Source organism: Podarcis raffonei, chromosome 8 (assembly GCF_027172205.1).
Source record: "Podarcis raffonei isolate rPodRaf1 chromosome 8, rPodRaf1.pri, whole genome shotgun sequence".
NCBI classification, from domain to species: Eukaryota; Metazoa; Chordata; class Lepidosauria; order Squamata; family Lacertidae; genus Podarcis; species Podarcis raffonei.
Genome location: NC_070609.1, coordinates 48,684,225 through 48,702,274, shown reverse-complemented (window position 1 = coordinate 48,702,274; position 18,050 = coordinate 48,684,225). Strand labels below are relative to the sequence as shown.

At 47.2% G+C, this 18,050-nt stretch overlaps 2 protein-coding genes across 6 annotated transcripts; one reads left to right on the top strand and one right to left on the bottom strand.

Moving 5' to 3' along the window:
* Positions 1-2,500: 2,500 nt before the first annotated feature.
* Positions 2,501-7,456, bottom strand: TERF2 (telomeric repeat binding factor 2). Its single transcript, XM_053399870.1, has 5 exons — positions 7,352-7,456; positions 5,743-6,111; positions 5,006-5,082; positions 4,044-4,102; positions 2,501-3,360 (listed from the first exon to the last, which is right to left on the bottom strand). The coding sequence occupies exons 2-5, from the start codon at positions 6,093-6,095 to the stop codon at positions 3,202-3,204; spliced, it is 648 nt and encodes a 215-aa protein (XP_053255845.1). The 5' UTR covers positions 6,096-6,111; positions 7,352-7,456; the 3' UTR covers positions 2,501-3,201.
* Positions 7,457-10,105: 2,649 nt separating this feature from the next.
* On the top strand, positions 10,106-17,861 carry DHODH (dihydroorotate dehydrogenase (quinone)). Of its 5 annotated transcripts, none has more exons than XM_053399861.1 (10): positions 10,106-10,328; positions 12,439-12,527; positions 12,737-12,949; positions 13,149-13,348; positions 13,482-13,564; positions 13,983-14,170; positions 14,744-14,857; positions 15,430-15,583; positions 15,672-15,831; positions 17,654-17,861. In XM_053399861.1, exons 1-10 carry the CDS (start codon positions 10,184-10,186, stop codon positions 17,706-17,708), a joined length of 1,401 nt encoding a protein of 466 aa, XP_053255836.1. In that variant the 5' UTR covers positions 10,106-10,183; the 3' UTR covers positions 17,709-17,861. The 5 variants fall into 5 exon arrangements, with proteins under 5 accessions (XP_053255836.1, XP_053255840.1, XP_053255839.1 ...); XM_053399865.1 differs by lacking the exon at positions 10,106-10,328 and adding an exon at positions 10,421-11,555; XM_053399864.1 differs by lacking the exons at positions 10,106-10,328; positions 12,439-12,527 and adding an exon at positions 10,421-11,555.
* Positions 17,862-18,050: the final 189 nt, after the last annotated feature.

Below are 18,050 nucleotides of genomic sequence, written 5' to 3'. Positions count from 1 at the left end.
GTCCCAGAACACATGGAATGCTAGTGCCAAACCAAATAGCATGGTGGAGATTCCTTTTAATTATCATGGGAAGCAGCGCCTGTTAAAGGAACACGAAATACAAAAGTTAGGGGGGAAATGCACTTTGAAACAGGTTCTAATGAAATCCTTAGAAAATTGGAACACAAAAGATCAGAATTAGAAGTGTTATATATGGAGAGAATAGGCAAATCCATGCTCTTTGTGAGTCAAAAATTATATGAACATGGTAATAAACATTCCAAGTGCTAGCCAGGGCTCTCAAAAGTAAGCAATTTATTTAAATAATTACTTTAAATATGGAACTTTCACTCATGACTAAAATCAGATTAGCAATATGTTTATAGTGTTTTATAAAGAGCTATATAACCCAAATAACCCTTTACCTGAAAAAAATTAAGTGAGAAGATGTGTTATCAAACCTTTCATAAAGAAAGCACAACAACATTCTGCAGAAGAAATTGATCAAGCTATTAAAATGACTGAAATACTGTATATGAGCCCTTGACCCGATGGGCTTGGCAACACATTTTTTAAGAAATACAGAGACCTACTCACACTTTATATTTGTCAACTTTATCCATCTGGCAAGAGCAATCAGGCGCTGATACATAGGCATTGATCCAGAATAACTGTCCTTCTAAAGCCAGGCAGAGATAAAGCACAGGTGTGCTCATACAGGCCAATTACCTTATTGAATCAGGACCAGACTATCTTCTCAATTTTAGTTGCACATTTAAATCTAATAATTAGGAATTTAATCCATACAGACGAAACATACCTCTTGGGCATATCTTGGATCCCATAAGACTGTTCTTCTTGGATTTATGTTCCTTAGAAATTTACAAAGCCTTTGGTGGTCTGGAATGGTGTTATCTCTTAACATTTTGCGGACATGCCAACTAGGTAATCACCTTATTACAGCAATAGCTATTCAAATAATTCAGCTGCTCTAAGAATTAATAACATGGACTCCTCAGCAATTGCAATCTGGAGGGGGACAAAAAAGGTTGTCCCTTGTGGCCACTGCTCCTCGTCTTCTCTTTTGAACCATTCGCTAATATCTTACGTCTTAATCCAAATGTAAAAGGATATTCGAGAAAGGGCGAAGAGCATCTGTTGACAATGTATGCAGATGATATTGTTGTGATGATGAAAGGCCCTAAGGGGTCAGCCTGTGCATTAAAGGAAGAATTAACATCTTTTTCTGAAGTGGCAGGCTTAAAAATAAACACTGGAAAATCAATGATGTTTTTCAGTCTTCCACCACTGATTCAAATACGCACTTGTCATATTCTTAAACCACCTATGTGCTGCTCTGCATTTGGAGACTTGGGTGTGCCAATTCTAAAAAACATGAACCATGAATCTAAACTGAATTATCCCATTATTTTAAAAATGAACATGGACTTTTAAAAATGGAACAAATTTAACCTTTCCCTTTTAGGCTCTATTGCAGCAGTACATATCATGTTAATTCCCCTTTTCTGTCCCTCTTTCAGGTCCTCCTTACTTTTCTCCAACGTCCAAATGGCAAACCAATATTGTTTCATATTTCACGATAAGTCTTCAAGGTTGCCCATGAAATCTTACTTTCTTTTCTTTTTTAAATCAAAGTTGTTGGGGTTTACCAAACCTCTCGGTATATCATGATGCGTTCCAATTGAGACAGCAGGCTTTCATGATTATGAAGGATGGTAAGAAATGGATCAATTTGGAAGAAAAACAAATAGCCCTAGGTCTGCTATGTGCTTTATCTTTCAAAAACCTTAAAATGATCACCCAAATGAATAACTAAATTACAAACTAAATTGAGGATATGGAAAAAATGGAAGTTGACTCTCCCCAGGTTGTTCACCACTCACTTCTCTGCAGACACATGCCAGTCTGAAAGATGATACTTTAAAAGCTAAAATAAAGAAAAGGGTAAAATTGGGTTATTTCAGACTGTGTTTTTTTTTACAGAAGTAAGACCAGTAACTTTAAATGTACCAAAAATGGGAATTAACTTTAAAGAGGCTTCAAATTCTACAAATTAAACATTTACTAAAGGATCTGATAGTTAAATTACATGCAACTAATTTTGAATGATCCAAGGTGCCACTAGGTAATGGAGGTAAGGAAGTAGTATCAAAATTTTATGGTTACTTAGTACAGAACTAATTTGGGGACTTGTCTAGCCTAAAATCAATATGGGAATATGATGTAAAAGTAACAATGGAAGACTCAATTTGGAAAGGCATATGCATGAAGAAACCCTTTAAGTCAGTGTCTGCAAATATTAAAGAACTTTCACTCAAAATCTTCCACAGATGGTATAGGACTCCATCCCAACATCACATCAACTATAAGCCCCTTATGTTGGCGTGGATGTGACACTAAGGGGACAAATATACATTTATGGTGGACTTGTTTTTGAATAAAAGTTGTTTGGTCCCTGGTTCACATAGAACTAATAGCACTAATAAAGAAAACAACTGAATTCACTCCATAGCTTTTTATTTTAACAATGTTCCAAGGTATAAATAAAAAAGTACTATCTAAAGAACTCATCACTTTACGAACTGTAGCAAGGCGGTCTATTGTCCAACACTGGAAATATTTTGTGGTATAAAAACATGTACAACACTGCAATTTCAGCAAAAATTACATTTAGTTTTCAATTAATTCAAGTTGAGGCATAAGCTATGGATTTTGGTGCAGTGTGGTGGGATTTTATATAGTATGTTATTAATACTAATTGAAGTAACTTGATTCCACAAGTAAATAAGAATGTTTGCCTATTGTGAGACTGTAAGATGATGTCATCCTGTTTGTGGATAGAACATATCTTATTCTACTGTCTTTTTACTTTAACCTTATTTATAGCATTTGTACTCCAGAAGATTATGGCAAAATAAAAAATTGAAATGACGTATTTTTTATACTGTAAAACGTGCACTTTCCATACCAATTGTTTACACAAGGTTGAATCTGTATTTTCAGTACTGAAAACTAAAAGGGGGGAAAAAAGAAACAAAATGGAGGGAGGGGGAGAGCCTATGTCAGAAAGCAGAGGGAGAAGCCTCCAGTGAGCTAAGAGATTGTGGCCACCAGCCTGCTGGCCCAATGCAACACACTGCAAAAGCACCTCTGGCCCACCGTGTCCACATAGCGCTGGAGCTCAGGCACTTGCCCCCAGGGTCACAAGAGCCCCAGATTCTTCATCGTCCGCCATCGGTCCTTGATCGCCACAGGAGTGCGGTTCTTAAAGGGGAATGCCTGGGAAATGGCTTTCCACCTCCCTTCCCCAAACTTCTTCACGCCTTCCTTAATCCACTGAGACTCCTCTGAAGTCCAGATCTAGAAAGAAGAGAGCATAGGCTCTCATGAGCAACCATCAAGTGCTGCAAGACGTGCCCCTTGTCAGAACGACAGACACCCCACCCTCTGGAGATGGCTCCATGGCTGTTGCTAACAGAGGATTGCCACTGACATGGGATGTAGCCCAGTAACTCGCAGCAGGCAAATATCCAGCCCCTATTTCAAGACATTAAACCCAACTTGGTGGCACACTTAGTCCTCCTTCTGCAATATGTGGGTAATAAAAATAAAATTCTGCCTCCTTAAAGTGTGGTTGAAGAGGCCATCAACGATAGCAGATATAATGTGCTGAGATTGCCCAGGCTTCTTTGAAACACCTGGGTATCCAAGACCCTTGCTTATTTAATTAATTTGGAGAGGCCCCTTAGCCCAGTGGTTGAACATGCAGAAGATCCCAGCTTCAAACCTGTGACATCTCCAGGTAGAGCCACAAAAGAGACACCTGGCCTGAAACCCTGTAGCACAGACAATACTGAGCTAGATGGACCAGGATTCAGCATATGGCAGCTTCCTATGTTCCCATTAATGGGGATTTCATCAGTTATTTCATTTGGGAGAGGGGGTCCTCATCAACTGGCCTCCATTTAGAGGGGTCTTGTCAAGGCAGGCCTATTTCTCCCCACTGGAGTGCTCAGCTCCAGACTGGGTGTAGGCTTGGTTACCTTCTTTTTCGAACCAAAGAGGGAAGTGTTGGTGCTGCTGCTGCTTTCTTCCTTCGATTCTGAAACACAAATTCATTTACAAACTTTATGGGATGCATGGAACCACTCGGTAAGCTGGTTATCGCTACTGGCTCAGCAGTTGGGAGGTTTTACCACTACTGCACCTCATCAGAAATCCAGGGTAGTGGTCAAATTCCACCCAGCCTTTGGCATGATGTGTACAGTCAACTACTGATGGAACTATGTTAGGGTTGCCATACATCCAGGGCATCCCAGACATGTCCTCTTTTGGGGGGCCAACAGGCCCATCCAGGGGGATTTTTACATTTTAAAGGAAATGTCCAGGGTTGTAGGGAGGGGTTATTTATTCATTTATTGCTTGGCCAACTCTACACACCACTGCTGCCGCCAGCCCAAGCTGGGAAAAGAAGAATGTAGGTGCACTTCCTTCCCTGGCTCAGGCTGTCCTCTTTTTTGCTCTTCAAGATATGGCAACCCTAAACTATGTGGCAAACAGTCATCCATGTTCACTCACAGTTGCCATCTCATTCTAGCACGGTTCACAAAATTTATCACTTTTTGCAAGATGTTTACCAGGTTTTGAGAGTTTTGCTTTTAGCTAGTCTGGGAATTGCCTAAGCAAGCCTCCTGAAGGACCGCAGTTAACAGTTCTCTTTGCTTGCCATGCTGGCAATGTTTTTCCCCATGTCATTGTGATGTCACTGGGTAATGCAATGTGAGAAGCCATCAAAACTGCACAGCTGCTTTAATTAGAAGAGTGCATGGAGCTACAATTGAGCATCATGCAGAACAAGAAGCCAGTCTGAGGCAAAAGGCAGTAATTTTGTCAGTGCTGCTGCTGTGCACTTGGGAGTAGGTAGTCCAAATATTTTACTTTTCTGATCCAAGAGCTGTGCCCCCAAATCCCTCTGCTTACTGTATACAGGATACTAGCTGCTTACCAAAAAGTTCATCCTCATCACTCCAGACCTCCTTTTCTTCATCCCGATTTAAACAAATTAGTCTCCTCTTTGCTAATCTGAATGGAACAGAGAAACACAAGTAAGGAAAGACCTTCCCCACAAGGAGATGAGACGGGACTGAGCTGCATCAATTAATGTCGCACACAACCAGGATTATGGAGATGCTGGGTTAAGTATCAGAAAAGGAGCGAGGTTAATTTGTCACAGCAAACACACCACTGCAGAGACCTATGGCAGCTTAAATATGAGCAAATAGCTGGTGGCAGAAATACAAACCCTTATCCTTGGTACAGACGGAAGGAGGGAGGGGGGAGAGAAATAACGTTTTCTACCTTCTGTCTGGCAACTGAAGCTAACATTCCAGGCATCTGACAAAGCAGAGTCCGGCACAGGTGTTTCTGTCACAATAAATTTGTTTAGCAATCTTTAATGGGGCCAGAGACCGTATTGTCAATTTTGCTATCTTTGCAATCTGAGTAATAAAAATTAAGACAAGGTATGTGAACCAGATTCTCTCGCAATCTGCTTCTACTAGCTGGGGGAGAAGATGCACAGCGATGCAACCCTACCACTGCAAACCACCTTTGCCTTCCTTGGAGCTTCTGGGCTGAGGCCTAAGGCCTTCTAATGGATTCCTTGCAAAGGTGAAAGTTGCAGCAAATGCCTCATGCTGTGCCAGTTCCCCAGCAGACCCCACAGCATTCATAGCCTCTTACCTGGGATATCGGGAGGTATCATCAGGCTGGGTGGGTTTTTGGGGTTGTGCAGGCCGGACAACCAAAGTTGCCACAGGCCTCTTGGATGGAACTTGGCAGGAAGTTGGGGGGTTCCAGCTCTCTGACCCCATAACCAATGTGCTTATGGACACTGAGCGTTCACTGGGGTGCGGCCTGGAGGCAGCACGGTTCTTCTCCATTTGGCACTTGGCTGCGTGGAAATCAGAAGCCAAACATGGCTTGGGGAAAGTCCAGTTCAACTTGTCCAGTTTTGAAAACTCTTCATCTGCATCTGTGGAATTGGACAGGATCTTGAAAGCATCCCTCAGAGTAGAAAACCCATACGAGCCCATCCTCTTAGGCGAGCATCTGCAAAATAAAGAAACATCAGAAGGTTGCTCCACAAGTTTTGCCAATTTATGTTGCTGACCCCCCCCCCAAGACCTTGCTCCCCTGGCAGCAGGTGCAATTTGAGTCTAAGTGCTGAGAGCCAGAAGTTGTATGGCAAAACAGCTGCCCAGCATGGCAAAGGGAGTCAAAACTGTAAGAGGCCATAGGCTGCTAACCTGTCAGAGTCACTGGAAACTGCTGAGACAGTGGCAACAGAAACCACAGCAGGCTCTGCAGCTCCACTAGTTTCTTCTTCTGGCTTTGAAGCTGCCTGGCACTCATCAACCACTTTAGCAAGCTCCAAAACAGCTCCCTTTGCCTCCATCAAAGGCTTTGCAACTGTCTCACGGCCTCCCGCCAGAGACTTTGGCTGTTCTTCCACTGTATTTCTAGGCCCTGTCTCAGGCCGGGGCTCTTCCAAAGTCTCATCAGATCTTCCCACAGATTCAGGTTTATCTGCTGCTGCCACCTCTGAGGTTTCTTTCACCATTTCCTCCTTGCTGGCCATTTCCAAAGGATTGAGCCTGGTCTCTATCTGATCATCCGAATACCTTTTTGCCATCTTAAACAGAGAATGTGAACAGTTACTAGAGAACACTTCTCAACTTTATTTTCTTTTTTCTAGTTATATACAGCAGCCATGCCCAAGCTGGTGCCCTGAAGATGCTTTACCTACAAATCCCCTAATTGTAGGGCCTCATGATGCTGGAGCTGTTGGGAATTGCTAGTCCAAAACATTGTCAGGTTACAAGCTTGATATATGTCAAATGTGACATTGGAGCCCTGTGCTGTTCTGCTGTGGACTACTTTGCTCTTCACAAAATATTTCCCAAACACATACTAGTTTGGCCAGGGAGGCTTCTGTCTTAAGCCTCAGGTGCTGAATGTACTTTTTTGATCACAGTGTTTAGACGGCAAGAGTTCTGCTGTGGCAATGTGGGTGATATTCAAGTGCTCCAGCAACACACAGAAATATATGAAGAAAGCAAGCTGCCTTATGCCAAGCCAGACCAATGGTTCATATAGTTTCTTATCACCACACATTGAGTGACAGCGGCTCTCCAGGGTTTCAAGCAGGGGACATTCCCAGCCCTCCCTAGAGATCCCAGGGATTGAACTTGGGACCTTCTGCATGCAAAGTAGATGTTCGACTACTAAGCTATACTCCCACTACAACGTCCCACATCTCAATCAAGCAGCACTCCACACCCTTGCTTACCTCTAAGAGAAAGGGCTCAGAGTCACTCAAGCAGCTTTCTAAATACAGAAGTATTCTCTGCTGGAAAGCTTTATAGGAGAAGTTCCAGATGGCTGGATGAGCGAAGTTTTTTTCTCGGATGATGCTCTGGAACATCGACTTCATTTTCTAAGCAAGGGGAAATGTTTTTCAGTACTAGTACTTGCAAGCAAATTGCAGCACAGGGCAGAGATAAAAGCAATTTTTGCAGTCATTAGAAGTTTAAACAAAACAAGCCAAACCACCAGAGCAGTCTAGGTAATGTCAAAAATGCATGAAAGTAATGATGACTAGAGATGTGGACCACAATCTGTAGCAACATGGGCTGCTTGTGGATGCAATTTTTCTCATTGCGTAAGGGGGACAATAAACTCTCAAGTATTTAAGACACTCACTGAATTGGAGAATGTGGGAAGGACAAACCATGACTCTGCTTTGCAGTAAAATGACTCTATAAGAGGCACATTTCAACAACAACAGCGACATGAACTCATACCTGCTGAAAGCTCACCTGGGAACTTGGGTCCTTTGACATGTGTTTCCTCAAGATCTTGCTGGCTTGTTCATATTCTTTGTTTTTTAGACAGGTTATAACAGCCTGGAGAAGAAAGACAAAATAATGGTTTGCAAGGAAGACTTTGGGGGAATGTTCCTAATCTAAGAAGATACTGTTCGAGAGCTATCCCTCTGGCAATTTTCTAGATCTGCTTCACATTTTCAACCCAGTGTGTTTTCATTGTGTAATATTAGGCCACTTATTAAAGAATTAAAAAAAAATTCAAGTAAGGCAAGTTACTTAAATGTCTGTAGGCTAACAACATTGAAATAATGTATGCCTTAGGAATGTCAAGAAGCCAGCTTTTCCTGGATTGCCCCCGAAGGAAACAAGTTTTCAAAACATGCTGAGTTCCAATAAACTCAGGCGCTTCTGAGGAGACATTTCTCTTTCATTTGATCCCAACATATAGGAATCGTGCCTCCTTGCTTCTATTAACTTTTGTGAACTTATTTAAAAGTCCAATTTAAGCATGGAGAAAAACAGGCAAGAGTTAATCCTGGCATTGAATTAGCACCTTAATTAAACCCTTTCCTAAATATACTGCATTTTGAAACTCAAGACAGCTGTCCTCATACTAACTAGGCTGAGAAACAGTAATCAGTGCCTACAGAAGAGGAAATGCTAACACTTACTGCTTCCTTTATTTTATTTCTTATTTCTTCTATTATATCAATGCCTATGTCCAATTCATTCTTCATCTTATCCAAAAGAACAAGGGCATATTCAAGAGGTGTTAACTTGGTCTTGGTATCAATGGTCCAATCTTCTTCAATCCTAGACAGAAGCTGGATAATCCGCAGCTGAATGCCAATGCGTTTCTCTAGCACTAGGGGCCTTGCAAGCACAGCTGGAGAAGAACAAGACAGTCAAAACAGCCACTAAGCAAAATCAGATAGTTCAGCAAACCAAAACAAGGCTTGGGCCAGGGCACCAAAGCCCTGTCCCATATCTTGTATCCCTGGCCATATACAGACAGACGGCTTCATCCCAACATGGCTCCTTTGGCCCAGGAGTCACTTTGCATTTGCTTGTTTTTTTTGTGTGTGAGATCTACAATATCCTTTAGTATCTATATATACACAAATACTTTTTTTTTTTAGTGTCTTAATCTTTGTGGTGAGAGATCTTGCTGGGGCTCGTTTTGTGGGGCAGAAATGCAGTATGTACAGATTTTATTTATTTACACAGAAGTAATTACTGTAAGAAAATGAATGGTAAAGTACAATAGTTGAGATTCTTAGAACTACACTCCAAAGGTGCTAGGCCATTCTTAACGGTTGGCTTCTGGAAACCAGCACACTCAACTACAGCCCACACCCAAAGCTCATTAAACTCAATCTCTTAATACACACATCAACATTCTCCAATTTGAAATAGATTTCAAAAGGGCTCTGAAATTTTCAGGTACTTAGGAGGCTAAAGGCAGCCGGGGGCGGGGGCCAGGGGGATCCTGACCATCTGTGATGGGTTTTGGGAAGCATTCATTTAAGGGGGCATGTATGTATCCTAACCATCTTCCTGAGAATCACAGCTGGCTGTTTTCAGACCGACCTTCTGGGTTCTGTGCTGTTGGTTAGTTGTACTTGGTGCATTTTCTTTAAAAATCATTATTGGATGAATTTCCCCCTAAACTGATTTTAGAACTTTGAATTGTTATTCACGCTTTTATACTGTATTTTATGCTGTTTTTTTGTTGTATCACAATTGTTTTAAATTTGTTAGACACCCTGAGCCCGGTTTTCTGAACCGGGAAGGGCGGGGTATAAATAAAAATTTATTATTATTTCCCTTAATTTCTAAAGGCAAATGACAAACGTTCCAGGGACACAGACTGTATTATATTTTAATTTGCTTTAGGTTCATTATTTCTTAAATGAAAACACCTAATGACTATTAAATGTAATATATAAATGTAAATAAGTAACAGTGACATAAGTGGAACCAGGGCTATTACGTGACATATTTTAATGCTTGATGTTTTAGTATGTTCTGATATGTGCTGTGAGCCGCCCAGAGTGGCTGAGGAAACCCAGTCAGATGGGCGGCGTATAACTAATAAAATTATTATTATTAGTTATTTACACTCACGTTCCTTAGCAGGAAATACAGTTATTTAACCCAGCGAGAATGTTCCCCAAATGCCCCTTTCGTAAAACAAACTGGTCTCCTCACTGTATATGACGTCGCGCAGCTGGCGAAAGTCCTGGCTGCGGCCGGCCCGGAAAGCCTGAAGGGCCCGGTGGGCGTAGAAGAGGATGGCCCACCGGTTCACCGCCTCCTCCAAGGCCTTTTCGCGAGCCTCCGCGGCTCCTTCGGGCGATGCAGCAAGAGACGCTCCAGGGCCGCCGCCCGCCATCTTCCCTCTCCCGCGCGCCATCCCGCCGGGAAGGGGGCGTTGGCGTAAGTGACGACATTTCACGGGTCCTTCCCCTGACGTAGTCGGTGGGCGGGTCAGGAGGGGGGACCGCGGAGAGCAGCGCTGGCTCAGAGCATGGGACTCTGTAGTCTCAGCACCGTCCCGGTCCTAGCAGTGCCCTCTCTGCTCGCCCCTCTGCCTGGAGGCCCACAAAGCGCAGAGGGTGGAAGGGAAGGCTATGGGCAGCTCGCCCCTCGCCGTGGCGCTGCTTGCCCAGGGAAATCAAGGGGGCAGCCGGGCAGATTCCAACAGACAGAGGCAGAGAAAGCGGACTTGGGGAGGATAGAGGACGGAGCACGAGGTCCGAGTCCGGGACACTGTCTCTGGCAGGGGGTTTCTAGGGTGATGGTTGCTGCTGCAGCTGCGCTGCACGTCCGAAGTCACCAGAGAGGGGGATCAAGATGCCCCGACGGCTGGGGGGTGGGATCATCTGCAGCAGTTGCCAGATGCTCCCGTGTTGTCTCTTGTGCCTCTTCAGCCAATCAAAGGGAGCTGCTGTTTCTCCCTCTCTCGTTTCATGCTGGCCAGCTTCCTTCACGCCTATCCGGCCTGCCTCGCCCCTTCCAGCAAGGCGCCCTACGCCTCTGCCTCGGGCAGCCTGAGGAACGGGTCCCGGAGATCGGTCCTGCTTGGTTGGCTGGAGGAAGGGACTTGGAGATGAAGGCGGTGGGGTAAAGCCCCACCTGCGATTTCTGGGTCAGGAGATGGGTTGCATATGGGGCTGGGCTCCATAAGGACTTCGGGCTACCCATAATTTTTCTTCCGTTGTTGATATCCTTTTCTTTTCATATCACTCTGCGAAGTCTTAGCACCCGACACAACATTGCGAAAAAACAATGGGCAACTATTCAAACTAGACCAAAGGGAGTGAAGCTGCATTAAAAGGGTTTTATTTTGCATGGGAAATGCGAGCGGTTTTTAAATACTATAAAACGCAACTTCTCGGCATGCACACGGCTTTGGGCTGCCCCTGAGCGCTAGATCTGCAGCCCTACTGGGATCATTCCGGGGGGGGGAGGCAGAATCTAATCGAGGCTGCCCCTAAACTCGGGAATTGAGAGACTATAAAAGAAGACGGAAGTTTTGCCTCTTACCTGTTTATAGTGCAGCGCGCTTCTTTGTAGCTCAGTTTCCGGCTCTCTGCCGGAAGTGGAGCCCATGTGCAACCTCCTTTTGCTGCCATGGCGGGAGCTGCGGGCGCGTCGCTCTGGGTGAGGAAGGTCGCACAGTGGGCGGGCGCTGGGCTCAAGGGAGGGCCGTAGCTTCGTGCCAGAGCAGGCATTTTGCAGGTCGAGGTACCCTGTGAAGAAAGTGCCTTTGCTCTGCCGGGGAGAGCCTGGAGGGAGGCCCGCCTTTGCCAGTCAGAGCAGGCGATACTCGATGGGCAAATTATTTGCCCCCCGCAGCGCTCTGCGCGCGCGCACCCACCCACCCACCCGTGTTGCTGGTTTGAAGCAACTAATGGGGAAATGCAGAGTAGATTAGTCTGTCTTGAGGCGGGGCTAGATGCTCTGTAGGACGATATGCAGTCTTGCAGCTGTGGTTGCCCAGAAACAGGATACCAGCCTCCAATTCAAGGGGAAAGTTGCAACTCCTTCACTACTGTGACACCTATAAAAGCGCTTAACTCCTCTTACTGCTTGAAAGGGACTAAGCGAAGGACAGGTATCATGCCTTCGAGAGAGGAAGGAGCCGATGCCAGTCAGAGCAAGCAGCCCTGACCTAGGTGGTCCAAAAATCTGTCGGGGGCGGGGGCGGGAAGCAGCTTCTTGCCATTCCTGAGTGAACCGTGCAGCTTGAACGTAGTTGCTGGGAGGGCTCCAGTGGCCAGCTGTGAGAGCAAATCGTGTGTTGCTCCTTTGGGGTAGGCTGGAGCAACAGCCAAGGCAAGCAGAGGTTGAGCGGGTGCAGCCTTTGCTGAGCAGCAATGGTTCTGCCTGCCTGCCATGCAGCTGCTGAAGAGCGGGAGGCAGATTGCTTTACCAAAAGGTCTCCTGTCAGATCCGGGCAGCCATTGCCAGGAGCCAGTAGTAATTGGAAGCTATGCCTTCCTTGTGTTTTGGCATCTGAAATCCTCCCCTTTTGCCATCCCAGGTAGTACCAGCAGCTCTTCAACAGGATTCCTGCTGCGTTTAGCCCTTTCAGAGTGCCCCATGTGGACCAGCTGCTTTCTCAGTTTTAGGGTCAGTATTTATCCCGACTGGGGTGATGAGGCAGGGTAGCTTGGCCAGGTCTAGCCAAAGCCAACTTGGGGCTTTAACCCAGATATTCCAGACAGAGTTCTGTGGGTGTGTTAGGGTGGAGCAAGGTGGTAGACCTTCCTCCTCCCGTTCTCCAGGGGTTGGGTGGGCTGTAGGCTTGGGGGTGTATCTCACTCTCTTTGCTCTCCCAGCGACGCTTTAAGGAGGCAACAGTGATTCTCGGTGGGGGCAGCCTGATCTTCACCTCATACCTGGTGGTCAAGGGAGATGAGCACTTCTACGCTGCGCAGCTGATGCCACTCCTGCAGAGAGTGGTGGGCCCTGAGACAGCCCACAGGCTGGCTGTGCGCTTTGTGGCTCTGGGGATCCTGCCCTGCTCAAGCCAAGCTGACTCGGATGCATTGGTGCGTAAACTATGCAGGTGACTGGCGGTCAGAGGCTGCTGTGCTCCTGCTTTGGGCCCTGCCTCGCATCCTACTGCTCCCAATCCCTTCCTGTGGGCCCACCATGCCCTTTCTCTCCTGCGACAGGATGGGGCCTTGCCTGTCTCTTCTGCTGCCTAAGGCTTTCTGCTGGTTAACAGGTGCTTAATTGGCTTCCCAGGCAGTGGAAGTCTTTGGGCGCCGGTTTCGGAACCCTCTTGGCCTGGCTGCTGGTTTTGACAAGCATGGAGAGGCTGTAGATGGACTCTACAAGATGGGATTTGGCTTTGTGGAGGTGGGGAGTGTCACTCCAGAGCCCCAAGAGGGGAACCCCAGGCCCCGTGTCTTCCGGCTGCCAGAGGACCAGGCCATTATTAACAGGTAGGAGGCTGGAACAGAGGTGGGTGGCGAGGATGAGCCTTTGACAAGCCTCTCCTGCAGTGGAGGAGGAGGTGATGCATTGGGGAAGAGAGGGGTGGTGGTATTCACCTGAGCTGTGTCCACAACTTTCTAGGTATGGGTTCAACAGCCATGGGCATGCAGTGGTGGAGCACAGACTTCGAGCCCGACAAGAAACTCAGCGTCAGCTCAGCTCAGGTGAGGTGGCTTGTGTCCTCCCTGCCCATGAGCCATGGAAAATCCCGGCCCCCTTCTTCCCCCCACCCAATTGCTGCTGTACTAGTACATGCTTGTGGCAGTCAGATCTGGAGAGGAGCTTTCAGGGAACGTGAAGAGTGGCAAGGAGCAAATAATGTTGCAGTTGATTAGTGGAGGATTTCTGGATCCTGCCCTGGACCCTTCCCAGAGCATCTCTGGTCAGGAGTGGTGCCTGCCTGAGTGCCAGTGGCTGCTTTCTTTTACCCAGCCCTAACAGGCCCACCGTGGCCCTGTGCTCTCCCTGGGGAAATCTCTTATGTGTCTGCCCCCTCATCAGGGATTCCTCATGTAGCAGTCATCTTTGCTCTGGCCTTCCCTGTCCAACTGGCTTCTGTTTGTGCATCCTCTCCCTTCCTAGCGGGGATGCCTCTTGGAATAAATCTTGGCAAGAACAAGGCCTCTGTGGATGCAGCAGCCGACTACGTGGCAGGTGTGCGTGTGCTGGGCCCACTGGCTGATTACCTGGTAGTGAATGTTTCCAGCCCCAACACACCGGGACTGCGGGCCCTTCAAGGCAAAGCCGAGCTGCGCCTCCTGTTGGCCAAGGTGGGTCTCTTGCCCCAAGAGCATTTCCTGTCCTCTCGGTCCCCTCCAGTAAGCAGCCAGGGCGCCCTCTGACACACATTTCAGCGCCTGCTCTCTGGGCCGAGGGCAGCAGCTGCTTGGAGCAAAGGAGGAGCCGCCTGCTGCTCCCATTTCACATTTATTGAACAGTGCCTGGCAAAAGAAGGCCAGGGCTTTGCTGGTACATTGTTCACAAATCCTACTGCAGGAGTTGAGTGCATGCCTGATTGAGAACCTTGTACAAGTGCGGCAGCCTTGCCTCCAGATGTTGGTGGTGGACCAACAGGAGGCTGCTTCTATCTCGCCCTCCTTCCATACCTGCCCTTTGGATCCTGCTGTTGAGCCTCTCCTGCTCTGCAGAGCTCAGCTTCTGTCCCTAGTTCATAGCAGGGGCCGTTCCCCTCTCCCAGCCGTGTTGTGCTGCGCTCCATGGCTTGTAATCATGTGCCCTTCTGGGCAGTGTGAAACTTATGCCCTTCTGAGCAGTGTGAAACTTATGCCCTTCTGAGCAGTGTGAATGTGATCTTTGGCCAATGGCTGTGTGCTTCTTGGCAGGTGCTGGCTGAGAGGGACGCCTTGGCATGCAAGCACAAGCCGGCTGTACTGGTGAAAATTGCTCCAGACCTCACGGCCCAAGACAAGAAGGACATTGCCAGTGTCGTCTCCGAGGTGATGCAGGGGTGGGTGGGCAGGAGTGGTTCTGTCTGGCTGCTGCCTCAATTATGCCTCGTTGGTTTGGCCTTTTATGCCTTGTTCTAGAGCAGCTCCCTTAAGAGATCACCTTGCCCCATGTGGGCCTCTTTGATCACTTCCATCTGTGGAACTTGCACTTTTACACCCGCCACTCTGCACTCCTTGCAAGAGCAATCTTGTGAGCATAGCAGCACTTGGAACTCCCTGCCTCTTGATACTGGGCAGGCACCCTCACCATATTGCATTTGGCAAGCATACCCAGACATGTAATTTAGTCACCTATATCAGTTTTAAATATTTATTGAATTTATCGTTGTTCTGAACTGAGGTAGCTGAACTGTGGATTTCAGCTGTGTTTTAGCTTACGCTATATTTGTACGCTACTTGGGAAATATATAGATTTTTGATTAAGTGGTCTTATGCATTTCCCTTAAATAAGAGTGAGAATGGGGTAGGGCTAGACTTTCAGGGCCACCGCTATGGGAAGGAGGGCAGCGCATAGGAGGAAGCTGTGACTCTGAGGCTTGACTGTGCTCCCTTTTTCCCAGTTAGGCGTTGATGGACTGGTGGTCACCAACACCACTGTGAGCCGCCCCAGCACCTTGCGTGCAGCTCTTCGTGGGGAGGCTGGGGGTCTAAGCGGAGCTCCCCTGCGAGAGCTTTCCACTCAGCTGGTCAGCGAGATGTACTCTCTCACCCAAGGTAAGGAGACGGGCTGGAGGGAGGGAGGGGATGCAAGTGGGAGGGACTCCAGAATCCCTCCCACTAGCAGCCTCTTCTTGCCCCCCAGGACGGGTCCCCATCATTGGTGTCGGTGGAGTCTCCAGCGGGCAAGATGCCTTGGACAAGATCCGTGCAGGGGCCTCCTTGGTGCAGATGTACACTGCCCTCACTTACCGTGGGCCACCTGTGGTGGGTGCTGTGAAACAGGAGCTGGAGGCTCTGTTAAGGTGAGTGCCAGGCTGGGCCCAGCTTCTTGATGTCCCAAACTCAGTGTTTGTGTGTGTGTGTGTGTGTGTGTGTGTGTGTGAGAGAGAGAGAGAGAGAGAGAGAGAGAGAGAGAGAGAGGAGGGGTGCACCTAACGGACCCTCAATCCAGCTGTGTGTTACAAAAACATTATGCTGTAACTTCAGATTCAAGCAAAGTTGTGCTGATTAAGAAAGCACAGCAGAATGAGATTGCTGCTAGCATGAGATTAGGCTGTAGAGGGAGCTGAGCAGACCAGACCACAAAACTGTCTGTCTCCCACCTAGGTTGTCATGCTGGGCTCCTTATTGCATGTATGCTCTCCATTTTCACCTCAAGAAGCTGATCCCTGTTACTCTTTACATCAGCTTCAAGTACCTGGTCCTCCTTGCTTGATGTTCTGTGTCTCTCGCTCTGCCTCTTACACCCATTCCTTCTCTTCCTCCTGTTAATGGAGGAATCTGAGGGCTCCCTTGGACAAAAAACAGACACCAACCAGGACAATTTGGAGCAAAACAGCAGCCTGTAGGCTTGGCCTTTATTGGAAACTGTTGCGACAGGACTCCCACCCACAACAAGATGAAGCAAGATGGAAGTCCAGAGCAAAAGAAGTCTCCAACTTTTATTAGTTACTAATCCCCCAAACTACACCCCTAAAACTACATCACAACTACATCATTGATACATCACAAAAAGAAGGGGTTGAGGGAGGAGTTGTGGTGGTAATCTGAGTGTCCCGTCAGCTGGCTGGTTCCCCCTTTCCCCCTCCTCATAAGTACTTTCCAGGTGACAAAGGGGAGTTTGCAGTTTCCTGCCCCCAGAGGGAAGAGCTGATCATTGTCCTTTGTTCCAGCCCGTGCTGAATCCACTCCTATATGCAAGTTCTTTGTGACCTTGATGGTCTTCTGTGTAGGACCATCAGGGTTGGCATAGCAGCTGGGCAGGGCTCCTGTGTATGTGCTGGTATGCTCAAGGGATTATGGCTGCCCTGTATCAAACCTCCATTTTTTAGTCCTTCCTTCATGGAGTAAAATAAAAGTGGAACGGTGCAGATCCGATGTATGGTTGATTTTCTATGAATTTATAATAGAAGCGTAGCGTATGTTGTGTGTGAGTGTGAGTGTGTGTGTCGAGTTTGTACAAACTGAATGATTGGGGGGGTGTTTCCTGCGACACTCCCACATTCTGCTTGCCAGCCAGCCTGCCTTTCCTCCAGATCTGCTTCCTAGCCCCTGGCACATCTCCTCTTGGAAGCCCCTGCTGCTGCCTATTCTTCCACCTGTCCCTTATCTCCAGTCTCAAATTACCTTCCACCTCCACCAAGACAAATTACCTTTTCTCCACCACAGTTCCTTTGTGTCATTTTGTGGTCTGTGGAGCCCTGGCAGCATTACAGCAGTTGATGTCTGGGACAACAGTAGTCCCAAAACAAATGACAGACCTTACTTTCTATTCTTTATACCCGTGCATCTGTTGCCTTATCCAAACAATCATATATGTACTACGTAGAGGAGAAAGTGGTCTTGATCCTGTGGGTATTTCACATCCTTGGTTTCCTGTGACTCGCCTGCAGGTCACAAGTCCCCTCCCCACAAAGTACAAGGTTCTGCTCTACAGGCATAAGCTTTTCTGGTTAACTTTTGTAGCTGGGGAGGGAGGTGGGGACCCAAGTGGGGAGCTGGTATCTTAAGCAAATAAGGACTTTGCTTGGGTTGAGGTTTTATCTTTCTAGGCGCCAAGAAGACTGCAGGGCCAGAGACAGCTACCTGGTCTACTCACTCTGTGCTGTTTTCTCCTTTGTGCAGGGAGCAAGGATTCCAGAGCGTGCAGGATGCTGTGGGTGCAGATCATGGCCTCTGAGGACTCCTGGCATGGGCTTAGTGTGACAGCAGGCACTCTGTGGGCACAGAGATGCTTGTTTGCCCAGATCACCATGGTAGCATCCATCATGTTTCTGCTTGTAGTCCTGCTGACCCCCTCGTCTTCCCCTACATGAGGGCAGGGGGGCTTCCAGCAAGGAACAAAAAAGTGCCTCCCTTAAGAGCTTCACAGTGTACTTCTTAATGCAAACTTTTGCAGTCCAGCAAGTACTAAGTGTCCCTGGAACAGGATGAGCAAACATTGAGTCAAATAGGCCAGGCTGGGGCTGGCTTCTTTCATCAGAAACTATCAAGCAACGCAGAGGGCCAGGATCTGTGTGTA